At 47.6% G+C, this 12,691-nt stretch overlaps 1 protein-coding gene across 1 annotated transcript in view; it reads left to right on the forward strand.

Moving 5' to 3' along the window:
• Positions 1–2,533: 2,533 nt before the first annotated feature.
• LOC140715989 (histone lysine demethylase PHF8-like) overlaps positions 2,534–12,691 on the forward strand; it is a 31,050-nt gene continuing 20,892 nt past the window's right edge. The window contains exons 1-2 of the mRNA XM_073028613.1: positions 2,534–3,360; positions 12,265–12,350. Coding sequence (XP_072884714.1) covers positions 3,263–3,360; positions 12,265–12,350 — 184 coding nt within the window. The 5' untranslated portion in view covers positions 2,534–3,262. The remainder of the gene's footprint in view (positions 3,361–12,264; positions 12,351–12,691) is intronic.

Below are 12,691 nucleotides of genomic sequence, written 5' to 3' on the forward strand. Positions count from 1 at the left end.
AACTGCTCCAAGTCTCTCAGAAGTCTCCGGTTTGCTCTCCTTACCTGATAGGAAATGTGGCTGCTGTGTAGTGCAAAGACATTTGTTTTAAAATCACTACAAGTTAACACGTAGTGCCAAAACAAGAGAAATAACGAGCTATAGAAAGACGAGAGATTCTGCAGACACTGGAAATCTTGAGCATCTCTCTCTCTCTCTCACACACACACACAATGCTGGAGGAAGTCGGCAGGTTCAGGCAGCATCTATGGAGAGGAATAAACAGTCAGTGTTTCGGGCTGAGACCTGTCACGGGTTTATACATCTAACGGCGGTTGGGGGGGGGGTGCGGTGGGAGGAGGGGGTTCCTGAATCGTTGCATCTTCAGGCTCCTGTCCCTCCTTCCCGAAGGTAGTAACGAGAAGAGGACACGCCCCAGGCGGTGAGCGATGCCGCCTTCCCGTTAAATTCTTCTCGGTGGAGGGGAGGGCTGTGCCCGTGACTCTCTGCAGGATGTGGAGGTTCTGCATGACATCTAAAACGTTGGCAAACGTCAACAGTATAAACGGGCAGTGGAGAGTTTTCTGATTAGTTGCATCGCAGCAACGCCCAAGCACGGAGAACCCTCACAGAAACGGCTCAGTCAGTCACCGTTCAGCACCTCAGGGTGGCGGGGCGTGGATACGTCTCCTCCAAAGGTGGAGTAAGGTGCTCCTTCCCTCCGCTAGCCTGCAGGTCACCCTTGGGCAAGGCGTAGCACCTGCTTAGCCCCCCGATCAGGGTCACGTGAAGCCCTGGGAGGAGGTGGTGGATGATCGTACAAGCAGCCGGTGCAGATCACAAGTCCTGGTTATGCGACCACTGACACCAGGCAGACAATCTCTGAAGAGCATTGATAACACCTGGGGTCACCCGTCTTGTGAAGACTCTGCCCAGAAGGCAGCATTGGCAAACCACTTCTGTAGATAAATTTGCTGAGAACACTCATGGTCGTGGAAAGGCCAAGATCCTCCACATCAAATGACACAGCACATAGACAAAGGAGCGAGAAGACAGCAGCAGCATCCATCATCAGGGACACCCACCGTCCAGGCCATGCTCTCTTTTCACTGCTGCCATTGGGAGGGAGGTAGATGAACCTCAGGCCCCACATCACCAGGTTCAGGAACAGTTATTACCCTTCAACCATCAGGCACCTGAACCAATGTGGACAACTTCACTCACTTCAACACTGAACTGAATCCACATGTTCTCAGCACTATTTATTTAGTATTATTCAATTTTTCTTCTATTTGCACAGTTTCTCTTCTTGGTTGTTTGTGTACAGCTTTTCATCGACTCTATCACTTTGTTTTATTGTGATGGGGAGTTTGTAAATCTGGCAGCAGCAAAGGATGTTGGGAATGGCAACCACCATCCCCCCTCTCCCTGCCCCTTTCCCCACTCCCAGTCCACAACAGACCCACATCAGAATCAGGTTTATCATCACCCACATGTCATGAAATTTGATTTTCATTCAAAGTACTGCAGTGCAATACTTAAAATTACCACAATATTGTGCAAAAGTCTTCGATATAGATGTAAACACAGAATGGGTTCTTCCTGCCAGGGCGCCCAGCAACCCTCATTTTAACCATAACCTAATCATGGGACCATTTACAAAGACCAAGGCAGTGCACCTTTGGACAGTGGGAGGAAACCGGAGCACCCAGAGGATTCCCACGCGGTCACAGGGAGAACGTACAAACTCCTTACAGACAGTGGCGGGAATTGAACCCGGGTGGCTTTTACTGGAAGGTGTTGTGCCAACCATTGGAGAAACTCAGCAGCTCAGGCAGCATCTGAAGACCAAAATAGACATGCAACATTATGGGTCGAGACACTTTTGTCTGGATTCGGGTTAAAAAAAAGAGGGGAGATAGCCACTCATCACGGGTTGGAACCAAAGTCTGTGTCTTGTTTTGGCTAGTTGGAAGATAAGTTTCTTTTACCCAATTTATCAGCGAAAGTGCAAGAGTATATGGGGAGGTGGTAAAATTAGTTTCAATATCAGTGTTTCGTGGAATGTATCTTTATTGGAAACAAGAGAAAATCTGCAGTTTGTGTGTGTTTATCGGAGGTGCGTTGAGGGAAAGACTGCGTTGTGAGTGGGGCATCAAAGTTGTGTGGGAGGCGGCGCAGCCCCGACGAATTAAGAGACTCAGGATATGTCAAAGTTATATTACTGAGGATTGAGAGAGAAATGACAAGTTTATTTTATTTCAGGAGGAGTTAAAGAGTTAGCGGAATCGGGGAAAGAACTCGAAGAGATAGCGAGAAAAGTGCGAGAAGCTCGTCTGGTTGTAGCCCTGAAACACTAGAACTTTATTCTAATTTTTAAATTTATTGATCGACACCAAAGCGAATACTGTCAGCATTTTGTGTTATCCCACAGATTCAATGTTGTTCTGATCCCGGGCGGAACGGCCGGAAGCTCTGTGTGGAAAGTGCGGCCGTGCATCCAACAACTTGTGCAAATAGATTCGTGGTTTGCTTAAAAACACCCAAATTAATCGATATAGAAGTTAATGACAGTTTGCTAAAATTGCAGTGGGGTTCGTAGTTCCTTTAACCGAGGGGATTGGCGTTCGGGGAGTGGCTGGAATGTACGGCTAGGAGAGGAGGGATAGCCGAGCGTGACGAATATACAGTTGTGAATGAAATGGTTTTCTGTTTGGTGTGGAATGTTTACCAGTTAATAGTTTTAATATTTGTTCTGCTATTTTATGAGTGCAGATGGGTGAGTTGTTCGTCTAACCACGAGGGGGCAAGGTGAGGAGTTTGTTTGTGAAAAATACAGCTGGGAGAGGAGAGATAGTTGCACTGTGATGAATGTGCAGATGGGAATAAAATGATTTTTGGTTTCTTGCGTGAATATTTAACTGATTTTGGCTTTGATATTAGTAATAAATTATTCTGAGTGTAGAGAACTGAACTGCTCTTGTAAGCGAGAGGCGCAAAGGGGCGGAGGTTGTGTATGGAAAGTACAGCTGGAGGAGAAGGGACAGCCGCACCGTGACGAATGTGCGGATGGGAATAAAACAGTTTATGATTCAATGGGGAATATTTAAAAGTTGACGAGTTTAATATTAGTTTGGATATTTTCTGAGTGTAGCGGGCTGAGATGTTGATGTTGGTTGATGGGTGAGAGGAGCGGTGGCTGAGTGTGGAAAGTGCGGTCCCGGGGTAGGAGGAGGAGCAGCAGGGGGAGGCGGCGCTCGGCGCTGTCAGCGGCCCCGCGGCGATGGCGTCGGTGCCGGTTTACTGCCTGTGCCGCCTCCCGTACGACGTGACCCGCTTCATGATCGAGTGCGACGTGTGTCAGGACTGGTTTCATGGCAGGTGAGTGGTGCGAGCCAGGGCGGGAGGGTCGGCGACAGGGACATCGGGACTAGGCCGCTGCCCGAAGCCTCGGCGCCGTCCGGCTGCTCCCCGGGCCCGGGAGACCTCAGGAGAAAGAAGGGAGCCCGGCGGCGGAGTGAAGGGGCCGGTAGTCCTGCGGGGAGAGGACCGGGAGTCCCGGGGAGGGGTGAGGAGCGGGCCGGACGGACCGACGAGGAGGGCAGATGTTGGGGAGAGGGAGCCTGGCAGGACCGGGGTGAAGTGGCCGAAAGTCACGGCAAGAGGGGTCTAGCAGCCCCCGAGCGAAGGGAGTTGGGGACGACGTTTGTCGAGGTACGAGAATGTCTGGTCAGAATCAGGTTTAATATGTCGTGAAATTTGTTGTTTTTGTGGTACCTGCATAATGCACTGTATAGTAATATTATAAATTACAATAAGTGTATGTAAGCATTAAATAAGTAGTGCGAAAAGAGAGGAAAATGCTGAGGTAGTGTTCATGGGTTCACTGTCTATTCAGAAATCTGATGACAGAGGGGAAGAAGCTGTTCCTGAATCGTTGAGTGTGTGTCTTCAGGCTCCTGTACCCGATGGTAGCAATGAAAAAAGTGTCATGTCGGGTGATGGGGGTCCTTGATGGATGGCACCTTTTTGAGGCATCGCCTTTTGAAGATGTCCTGGATGCTGGGGAGTCTAGTGCCCGTGATGGAGCTGGTTGAGTTTGCAACCCTCTGCAGCTTTTTCTGATCCTGCACGGTGCACCCTCCCCCCCCCCAATACCAGACGGTGATGAAGGCAGTTCGAATGCTCTCCACGGTACATCTGTAGAAATTTGCGAGTGTCTTTGGTGACGAAACCGAATCTCCTCAAACTCCTGATGAAATACAACTGGTGTCTTGCCTTCTTTGTAAATGCATCGATATCATTGGGCCCAGGAGAGATCCTCAGAGATGTCGACATCCAGGAATTTGAAATTGCTCACCCTTTCCACTTCTGATCCCTCATTGAGGACTGGTGTGTGTTGCCTGGACTTCCCCTTCTTGAAGTCCACAATTAACTCTTTGGTCATTGACATTGAATGCAAGGTTGCTATTGCAACAACCACTCAACCAGACGCTGTATCGTGCTACTGAGTCCCTGGGAGGAAAAGAGTGACTAGAACAGGACAGTGTGAGTGGTGACGGTGAGGGTGCAGGTCATGGGAGCCGGGGGGTGGGGGGGTGGGGGGTGTGGAAGGTGTGGGAATTTGGATTTGTGAAGTGGGACGGAGTGCGTCCCCTGGAGAAGGAAGGGGAAAGGAGAGGCGTAGAGGGGATTGGAAGGTGAGGTGTGGAGCGTTGAGAGAAGGGAGACGAGGGAGGAGTGGGTGAGGGGGAGGAAGTTGATGAAGCGGGACTGCAGCCTGTGGAGGAGTGGAGAAGGAGCTGGGAATTTGGTTTCATGTAGAGGGACAGAGTGTCTCAGCGAAGGGAGGGAGAAACAGGAGGTCTGGAGAAGGAGTGATGGAGGGTCTGGGAAGGAGTGCTAAGGTGGTCCGGCAGGGGAATGACAGTTTGGGGGAGGAGAGAGGATGTGTTCCCCTCCATTTGGGGGACCAGAATTCTACATGGGATTCTGCAGGTGCTGGAAGTCTTGAGTAACAGAGACAAAATGTTGGGGAAAGAACTCAGCAGGTCAGGCAGCATCTGTGCAGAGGAAAGAACACAGTCATTTATAGACAGAGTCCTGATGAGATGTCTCAGTTCAAAATGGCATCTGTTGATTCCTCTCTGTGGGTGCTGTCTCACCTGCTGAGTTTCCCCCACCCCCCACCCCCAGTTTGTGTTCTTGCTTGGGAGTTTGCAAAGGCCAACACGGTCTGCATTGGGTCAACAGGAACATTCAATGTTTACATGATGTTTATGCAGGTTTGTATGTTGTGTCCCCTCTGACAGCCTTGTATAACACGGTTAGCCGTGTAAAGCCCTGGTTAGACCACACTTTGAGCATTGTGTTCAGCTCTGGCCGCCTCGGTACAGGAAGTTTTGGAGCGGGTGCAGAGGAGATTTATCAGTTGCGGCCTGCATTAGAGAGCCTGTCTTTTGAGGGCAAGCTGAGCGAGCTGGGACTTTTCTCCTTGGAGTGGAGGTGGATGAGAAGTGGCTCGATAGAGAAGTACAAGAGGCAGAGATCAAGTGGACAGCTGGAGACTTCTTCCCCAGGGTGAGAATGGCTAATACGAGGGGGCATTGGAGGAAGGTATGGGGGATGTCAGAGGTAGGCTTTCTACACAGAGTGATAGGGAATGTGTTACCGGCGGTGATGGAAGAGGCAGATAATTAAAGCTTCTCGAGGCAAAGAGCAAGTGGACAGTCAGAGACTTTTTCCTAGGGAAGTCGCTAATACAAGGGAGCGTAACTTCAATGTTCGAAGATAGAGGGGTAGGAGAGTTCTTATTTGTTACAGAGTGTGGTGGGTGTGTAGAACACACTGCCGGGGTGGCAGTAGAGACACAGACATTTAGGAGACCGTTAGGCTCATGAATGACAGGAAAATGGAGGGCTGTGTGGAGGGAAGGGTTGGATTGATTGCAGAGTAGGTTGGCACAATGTGGGCCAAAGGGCCGGTACCATGCTGTACCGTTCTGATTTTGGCGGGCATCTGTGTCGAGTTGTTAGGGTCAGTGCTGGGTCCTAGGTGTCATTCGGCGGCTGCCTGAAACCCTTACATGTTGAATAGGTCATCACTGGCGACTTCCACCAGCTACAATGAGTTTCCATCACATGTCGCTCCTTCACCTTCCTTCTCAGCCTTGCCGGGGGAGAGGCCCCCCCACCTCAGTCTGCTCTTCCACCACTACCAACTACTCCCTATGACCCAGCTGCTCTGTCTGAGCATAAGACAAAGGAGCAGAAATAGGCCGTTCTGTGCATCGTCTGCTCTGCCATTCCATAACAGCTGGTTTATTATCCCTCTCAACCCCATTCTCCTGCCTTGTCCCCATAGCCTTTCACACCCTTACTGTTCCAAGAACCTATCAACCTCCACATTGAATATCCCCAATGATTTGGCATCCACAGCTGTCTTTGTAAAGAATTCCACAGATTTGCTGCCCTCTGGCTAAAGAAATTCCTCCTCATCTCTGTTCTAAGTGGACGTCCCTCTATTCTGAGGTTTCACTGAGGTCCCTCTTCATTCTCCTGAAGCTGAGCAAGTGCAGGTCCAGAGCCATCAAACGTTCTTCATGCATTAACACTCTGCTTGAAATGCCTTGCTTCTTCCAGGTTGAGTCGGTGGTGAGGGAGGCAAATGCAATGTTAGCTTTTGTTTCAAGAGGACTGGAAAATAAAAGCAAGGGTGGAATGCTGAGTTTGGTAAGGCATCACTTGTAGAGCAGTTCTGGGCCCTTTATCTAAGAAGAATGTGCTGATGTTGGTCAGGGCCCAGAGGAGGTTCCTGTCAATGATTCTGGGAATGAAAGGATTAACATCTCTGGGCCTGTACTCACCGGAGTTTAGGAGAATGGGGAGGATTTCATTGAAGCATAAATCAAATATTGAAAAGCTTTAATAGAGTGGACGTGGAGGGGATGTTTTCTATAGTGGGGGAGTCTAGAACCAGAAGGTACAGCCTGAGAATAGAAGGATGTCCCTTTAGAACAGGGATGAGGAGGAATGAGGGTGGTGAATCTGTGGAGTCCAAGTCCATTTTTCCAAAGTTCAAGGTAAATTTATTAATTAAGGACATATATGTTACTGTATACAACATTGAAATTCATTTTCTTGCAGGCATACTCAGTAAATCTGTAGAATAATAACAGAACTGATGAAACACTACACCGCCTTGGGCGTTCACTGAGCAGATACGAAAAGAGAGAAGTAATAAATAAATAAATAAATATCAAGAACGGGAGGTGAAGAGTTTTTGACAGCAAGTCCACAAGTGAAGTTGAGTGAACTTTTCTGCTTTGATTCAGGAGCCTGACGGTTGAGGGGTAACAACTGTTCCTCAACCTGGTGGTGTGAGTCCTGAGGTCCTGATGGCAGCAGCGAGAAGAGAGCACGGCCTGGTTGGTGGGGGTCCCTGATGACGGATGCAGCTTTCCTATGACAGCACTCCATGCAGATGTGCTCAGTGGTAGGGAGGGCTTTACCTGTGATGCACTGGGCTGGGTTCACTACATTTTGTAGGATTTTCAGTTCCCTAGGCTTTGGCGTTTCCAGGTGATGCAGCCTGTCAGTATACACTCCACTACACATCTGTAGAAGTTTGTCAAAGTTGTAGATGTCATGCCGAATCTTTGCAAACTCTTAAGGAAGCAGTGGCACTGGGCCCAGGACAGGCCCTCTGCAGTAATAACGCTCAGGAATTTAAAATTTCTAACCCTTTCCACCTCAGATGAGGATCCTTCTCCTGAAGTCAATAATCAGTTCCTTGGTCTTCTTAACGTTGGGTAAGAGATTATTATTGTTGCACCTCAGCCAGATTTTCAATCTCCCTCCTGTATGCTGAATCATCACCACCTTTGATTCAGCCTACAACAGTGGTATCATCAGCAAACCGGAATATGACGTTCGAGCTGTGCTTCGCCTCACAGTCATAAGTGTAAAGCAAGTAGCGCACACGGCCTTGTGCTGATGGGTTTTGTGGAGAAGATGTTACCGATCCGAACCGACTGTGTGCATTTAAAGTGGAGATTGATGGTCTCTTGATCAGTAAGGATGTCAAAGGTTATGGGGAGAAGGCAGAACAGGGTTGAGAGGGGTAGTAAATCAGCCACGGTGAAATGGCGGAACAGACATGATGGGCCAAATTCTGCGTCTTTGTCTTGTGGTTTTAACCCATACGGCTTTGGAATGTGGGAGGGAAACAGGCACCCAGACTAAACCCACATGGTCACAGAGAGAAAGTGCAGTACAAACTCCTCACAGACAGCAGCAGGAATTGAACCCAGATTGCTGGTCTTCTGGACTTGGCCTCTGCAGCATTGTTGTTCAGGGAGATCTTGGTGTCCAGGTCCATAGCTGGGGCACCATTATCCCAGTGTGATAGGTGCAAATCAACCTTAATTGGTGGGCGATTGGAAATCGATTATTATTGTCAGGTGTACCGAGATGCAGTGATAATCTTGTTTTGCATGCTGTTCATTCAGATCAAATCATTACACAGAGCAATGAGGCAGAACAAGGTTAAAATAAGAACAGAATGCAGAATAAAGTGTAACATCTATGGAGAAAGTGCAGTGAAGTTAAATGATAAAGTGCAAGGTAGATTGTGAGGTGAAGAGTCCGTCTTACCGCATGGAGTCTGGTAACACCAGGGGCAGAAGCTGTCCTTGAGTTCTGGTATCTTTTGCCGGATGGGAGGGGGAGAAGAGAGTTTGTCCAGAGGTGTGGGGGGGGGGGTGGTCTTTGATTATGTTGGTTGCTTTATTGAGACAGTAAAAAGTGCAGACAGAGTTCACGGATGGGCGGGCTGGTTTCTGTGATGTGCTGAACCGTGTCCACAACTCTGCGGTTTCCTGTGGTCTCGGGCAGAGCTGTTGCCATACCGAGCTGCAATGCGTCTGTTAGGATACATCGATAAAGGTCAATGAGGGTGTGATCTGGAATCAGGTTCACAGGTCTGGCCAGCGAGACAGGAAATACCCTGACTGCCAATACGTATATGAATCATTTATTTACAAATAGTAAAAATTCAGCTAAACGTCATGTTCCCAAAGTTACAGACACTACAAAGCAGAATACTCGTGCATCCGGCGAGCTGAGCTTTCCTTCCCGAAGGGCGAAGGGCTGTGGGGAACTCGGACACAGCAAGGCATTGGGACTGGTTGACTCCAAGGTCCTGACGGAGTGTGCTGAGCAGCTGTGTGGGGTTCACCAGCACATTTTCAATCTGACTCTCAGCCTCAGACTCCCAACGGGGTGGAAAGCATCATGTGTGGTCCCAGTACCCATGAAGGGCCAACCAAAAGTCTTGAATGACTTGGTCCAGTGGCCCTGCCCTTACACATCATGAAGACCCTTCATGATACTTGACAGATGACGTTTAATGTGAATAAGTGTGAGGTTATCCACTTTGGGAGTAAGAACAGGAAGGCAGATTATTATCAGAACGGTATAGGGTTAGGTAAGGGAGAAATACAAAGAGATCTAGGAGTCCTTGTTCATCAGTCACTGAAGGTGAAAGAGCAAGTGCAGCAGGCAGTGAAGAAGGCCTTTATTACAAAGGGAATTAAGTACAAGAGCAAGGAAATCCTTTTGCATTTGTACAGGGCCCTGGTGAGACCACACCTGGAGTATTGTGTACAGTTTTGGTCTCCAGGGTTAAGGAAGGACATCCTGGCTGTAGAGGAAGTGCAGCGTAGATTCACAAGGTTAATTCCTGGGATGTCTGGACTGTCTTACGCAGAGAGGTTAGAGAGACTGGGCTTGTACATGCTGGAATTAAGGAGATCGAGAGGGGATCTGATTGAAACATATAAGATTATTAAGGGATTGGACAAGATAGAGGCAGGAAATACGTTCCAGATGCTGGGAGAGTCCAGTACCAGAGGTCATGGTTTGAGAATAAGGGGTAGGTCATTTAGGACAGAGTTAAGGAAAAACTTCTTCTCCCAGAGAGTTGTGAGGAATGCACTGCCTCGGAAGGTAGTGGAGGCCAATTCTCTGGATGCTTTCAAAAAGGAGCTAGATAGGTATCTTATGGATAGGGGAATCAAGGGATATGGGGACAAGGCAGGAACTGGGTATTGATAGAATTGATCAGCCATGATCTCAAAATGGCGGTGCAGGCTCGAAGTGCCTGAATTATTTGAAGCTCAACATCATGAAGACAAAGGAGATGGTGATGTACTCTAGCAAGACTAAGTCGGTATTTCTCCCTGTTACTATTGATGTTGAGGACGTGGATGTGGTGAGGACCTACACGTACTTGGGGGATGCACCTGGATGACATGGAGCACCAACACAGAGGCTGTGTGCAGGAAGGGCCAGAGTCGCCTCTACTTCCTGAGGAGACTGAGGTCCTTTGGAGTGTGCAGGCCTCTCCTTCATGCGTTTTGCCAGTCTGTTGTCGCCAGTGCAGTCTTCTATGTGGTGGTGTGCCGGGGCAATGGCATCAACACGGGCGATACCAACAGGCTCAATAAACTGATTAGAAAGACTGGTTCTGTAAAATGGCTCTCCTAGCCAATAAAGTTGAAAAGGCTATCATCTGCTGAGCGGAAACAGGAATATTTCCTGCTTCCGATGAAATAATCCCAACAATTGCTATAAGTAAATTTGGTTGTTGGTCCAGATCCAAGACTTTTGATAAAGTTTTAAAGACATCTTTCCAAAAATTGTCCATCTTTATGCAAGACCAACACACGTGAGTTAAAGTGGCCACCTGAGTATTACATCTATTGAAAATAGGATTGAATTGGGAAAAACACTGGCTAATTTATCCTTTGACATTTGTGCCCGATGCACTACCTTGAACGGTTTCAAGGAACGATGGGCACAAATAGATGAAGTATTTACCAAATGAAGAATTTTATTGCATTGATTATCTGAAAGTAACTCTTGAAATTCCAATTCCCAAGCACCTTTAATTTTATCATTATCATTCCTAATCCACCTACTGTTTCTTATTGGCTTTCCTCCATCATGTCCTGTTTAAGTTTAGAGCAGATAAGAAGTTGGACATTTGATACAACCTTTAAGTTTGAAGAAATCTGGTAACCTTTCATTCAATATTTTCATATGATTTGATATATTGACTTTTGTACAGACTCTCTCCCAGTTTTTTTTTTGAAGTTTTGGATTTGATCAGAAAGTCTTTCTTTTGGTTTTACTGCCCAGTCCTTTTTTTCCCTTTTTGTTTCCCTCTGTTTGTAGAGAATAGTGGGTTTTTTTCCGTATAAAAATTCAAAAATCTTTTTTTTTTAATGAATTGACAGAGCAGAATTAATTATCTTCCCTATTATACATTCTATATCAGATTAATACTATGTATGATTTTGATCATGTTTATTTCATCTTCTGTATGTATTGTTATGGATATATATAGATATATTTGTGATCATTCCAAGCTGCATGGGTCCTAGTGCCCTTCCCTTGGACAACATCGGTGGCGTGGAGAGGGGAAGGCCTGCAGCTTGGGCAACTGCCGGTCTCCCATACAACCCTGTCCAGGCCTGCGCCCTGGAAACTCCAGGCGCAGATCCATGGTCTCTCGAGACCGGCGGATGCCACCACCAATTCTCCTCTTGGTTCTTTTTAAATCAGTAAAAAGATTGGTAAAGAAAGAAAGGCTGGCTCTGTTATAGGAGTCAAACTGGACGCTCTGGAGGCTGGGATAGAACAAAAGACCCTACGGAAAATCCTGGCGATTCTGGACAATGTTTCTCACGCTCTGCATGCCACCTTGGCTGAACAGAGGAGCACTTTTAGTAACAGACTGAGACAACTGCGCTTCTCCAAAGAGCACTATATGAGGTCATTCTTACCCTTGGCTCTACAATGAGTCAACCTATAGCTGGGGAAGTGATGACCCCTCTTGTTAGACTGTGGTAACATTTTTTATTTTGTCTTACTTCTAATATTTTTATGTCTGTGCACTTGTAAGGCTACTGTAACACTGTAATTTCTCTTGGGATCAACAAAGTATCTATCAGAAGACGAGAGCTAGCCCCTTCTCCGTGCTCTATAATATACACAGGACATTTGAAACTGGACACCAGACAGGTATCCAATGGGAAAAGCAGCTGCAGCTTCTAAACTAACCAATCGCAAAGGAAGCGACTTCAACAATCAGGATAAGGCACACCCCCGCAGGACAGAGGGTGCCAAATTTCTTTAACCTGTGGGTACTGTAATGGAGGGTGAGTGGGGCATGGGTGTGGAGGTGCTCCCGGGTCTGTAACCTCCCCTTTGCTTTTCCCAGCTGCGTTGGCGTGGAAGAGGACAAGGCGACAGAGATTGACCAGTACCACTGCCCAGACTGTGAGAAGCTGCATGGGCCCTCTGTTAGTAAGTACCTTCTGCCTCGAGTATAGAGGGCAGCCTGCCTATTCTCTGCTTGCTGTGTAGTCAAGATGGTTTCATGTCATTTCGAGTACACAAGTGTAAGGAGAACAATTGTTACTTCAGATCCATTGTTGGAGGAGCTCAGTAGGTCAGGCAGCATCTGTGGAGGGAATAAAAAGTCGACATTTTGGGCTGAGACCCTTCAACAGGACTGGGAAGGAAGGTGCAGAAGCCAGAGAAATCCTGCATATTAATATGGAATTAGTGTTAATGGGTCAGCACTGTTTTGATGGGCCGAATGGCCTGTTTCTGTTCTGTAATTCCCTGTGGGTGGCGGGGTGGAG

The sequence above is a fragment of the Hemitrygon akajei genome, chromosome 24, assembly GCF_048418815.1.
Source record: "Hemitrygon akajei chromosome 24, sHemAka1.3, whole genome shotgun sequence".
NCBI classification, from domain to species: Eukaryota; Metazoa; Chordata; class Chondrichthyes; order Myliobatiformes; family Dasyatidae; genus Hemitrygon; species Hemitrygon akajei.